We start from the raw sequence: 1340 nt of genomic DNA, 5'->3' as shown, positions 1-1340 counted from the left end.
AATTTCTTTACCCAAAGAGTAGTTGGACAGTGGAACAGGGAGGTGGTGGAGGCACCATCCCTGGGAGTGTCCAAAAGAACTACAGATGTGGTGCTGAGGGACGTGATTTCAGCACTGAACGGGTAAGTCAGGTCATGGTAGGGGATTTAGGTTATGGTTGGACTTGGTGATCTTCAAGGTCCCTTCTGACCAGGATGATTCTGTGATTGAACCCCTCTGAACGAACACCTCGAATCTTTTCCCCCCCTAGTGGAGCCCGGCGGGGTGAACAAAGTGGAGCAGCCTGAGGAGAAGGCTGGGGCAGCTGCTGGTTCCCTGGAGCTCTATCCCGCCGGCAGCTCCGGCCGCTGGTTCCACGCCGGGCAGCGCCCGCCGGACCGCCCGGCCACGGAGAGGGACGTCCCCACCAGCGTGGGCAGGGTGTCCTGCTGGGTCCCCCAGCTGGGCTCGGGGCCCTTCCGCTGCGCCCAGTGCGGGAAGGGCTTCCGGCAGAAGCAGAGCCTGATCACCCACGAGCGGATCCACACCGGGGAGAAGCCCTATCGCTGCGGGGACTGCGGGAAGAGCTTCAGCCAGCGCCCCAACCTCATCACCCACCGCCGCGTCCACACGGGCGAGAGGCCTTTCCCCTGCACCCAGTGTGGCAAGAGCTTCAGCCAGAAGGCCAACCTGCTGGCCCACCAGCGCATCCACGCCGCCAGCGACAAGGCCCTGGCTGGGGGAGAGCAGGGGGACGGCACCCCCGGCAAAGCCAAGCTGCGTTCCCAGCCCCGGGGTTACCCCGAGGACACCCCTTTTGTCTGCCCGGAGTGTGGGAAGAGCTTCCGACAGAAACCCAACCTCATCACCCACCGGCGCATCCACACGGGCGAGCGGCCCTTCACCTGCTTCCTCTGCGGCCGCAGCTTCAACCAAAAGACCAACCTGGTCACCCACTACCGCGTGCACACCGGCGAGCGGCCCTTCGCCTGCGCCCAGTGCGGGAAACGCTTCACCCAAAAAACCAACCTGGTCACCCACCAGAGCACCCACACCGACCTCCGCCCCTACCCCTGCCCTCAGTGCCAGAAGTGCTTCAAGGACAAGGTGTCCCTCAAAGCCCACCAGAAGACCCACGCCCCGCGCCAGCGGCGCTGTCCCGGTCGCAGCCCGGCCATCTGTCACCCCTACGGGGCTGCGCCCACCCTGCTCCAACCAGGGGGTCCTGAGGTGGAGACCCCTTTCCCCACGGTGCCGCCGCTGCCCCTCCAGAAGATGCCAGAGGGGCAGGAGCTGTACCCCTGTGCCGAGAAGAGCTTCACCCCCGCCAAGGAGCCGCTGCTGCCGCCCCACGGCGCGCA

At 65.4% G+C, this 1340-nt stretch overlaps 1 protein-coding gene across 1 annotated transcript; it reads left to right on the top strand.

Annotated features, from left to right (window-relative positions):
• Window positions 1–250: 250 nt before the first annotated feature.
• Window positions 251–1333, top strand: LOC104394600 (zinc finger protein OZF-like; the record flags this gene model as incomplete). The annotated part of the gene is made up of 1 exon (XM_010004213.1): window positions 251–1333. A coding segment is annotated over one exon (1083 nt), but the record flags the coding sequence as incomplete, so codon positions are not given.
• Between the last annotated feature and the right edge of the window lie 7 nt (window positions 1334–1340).

Source organism: Chaetura pelagica, unplaced genomic scaffold, assembly GCF_000747805.2.
Source record: "Chaetura pelagica isolate M959 unplaced genomic scaffold, ChaPel_1.0 scaffold2428, whole genome shotgun sequence".
Lineage (NCBI taxonomy): Eukaryota > Metazoa > Chordata > Aves > Apodiformes > Apodidae > Chaetura > Chaetura pelagica.
This window is presented reverse-complemented; position numbering and strand designations above follow the sequence as displayed.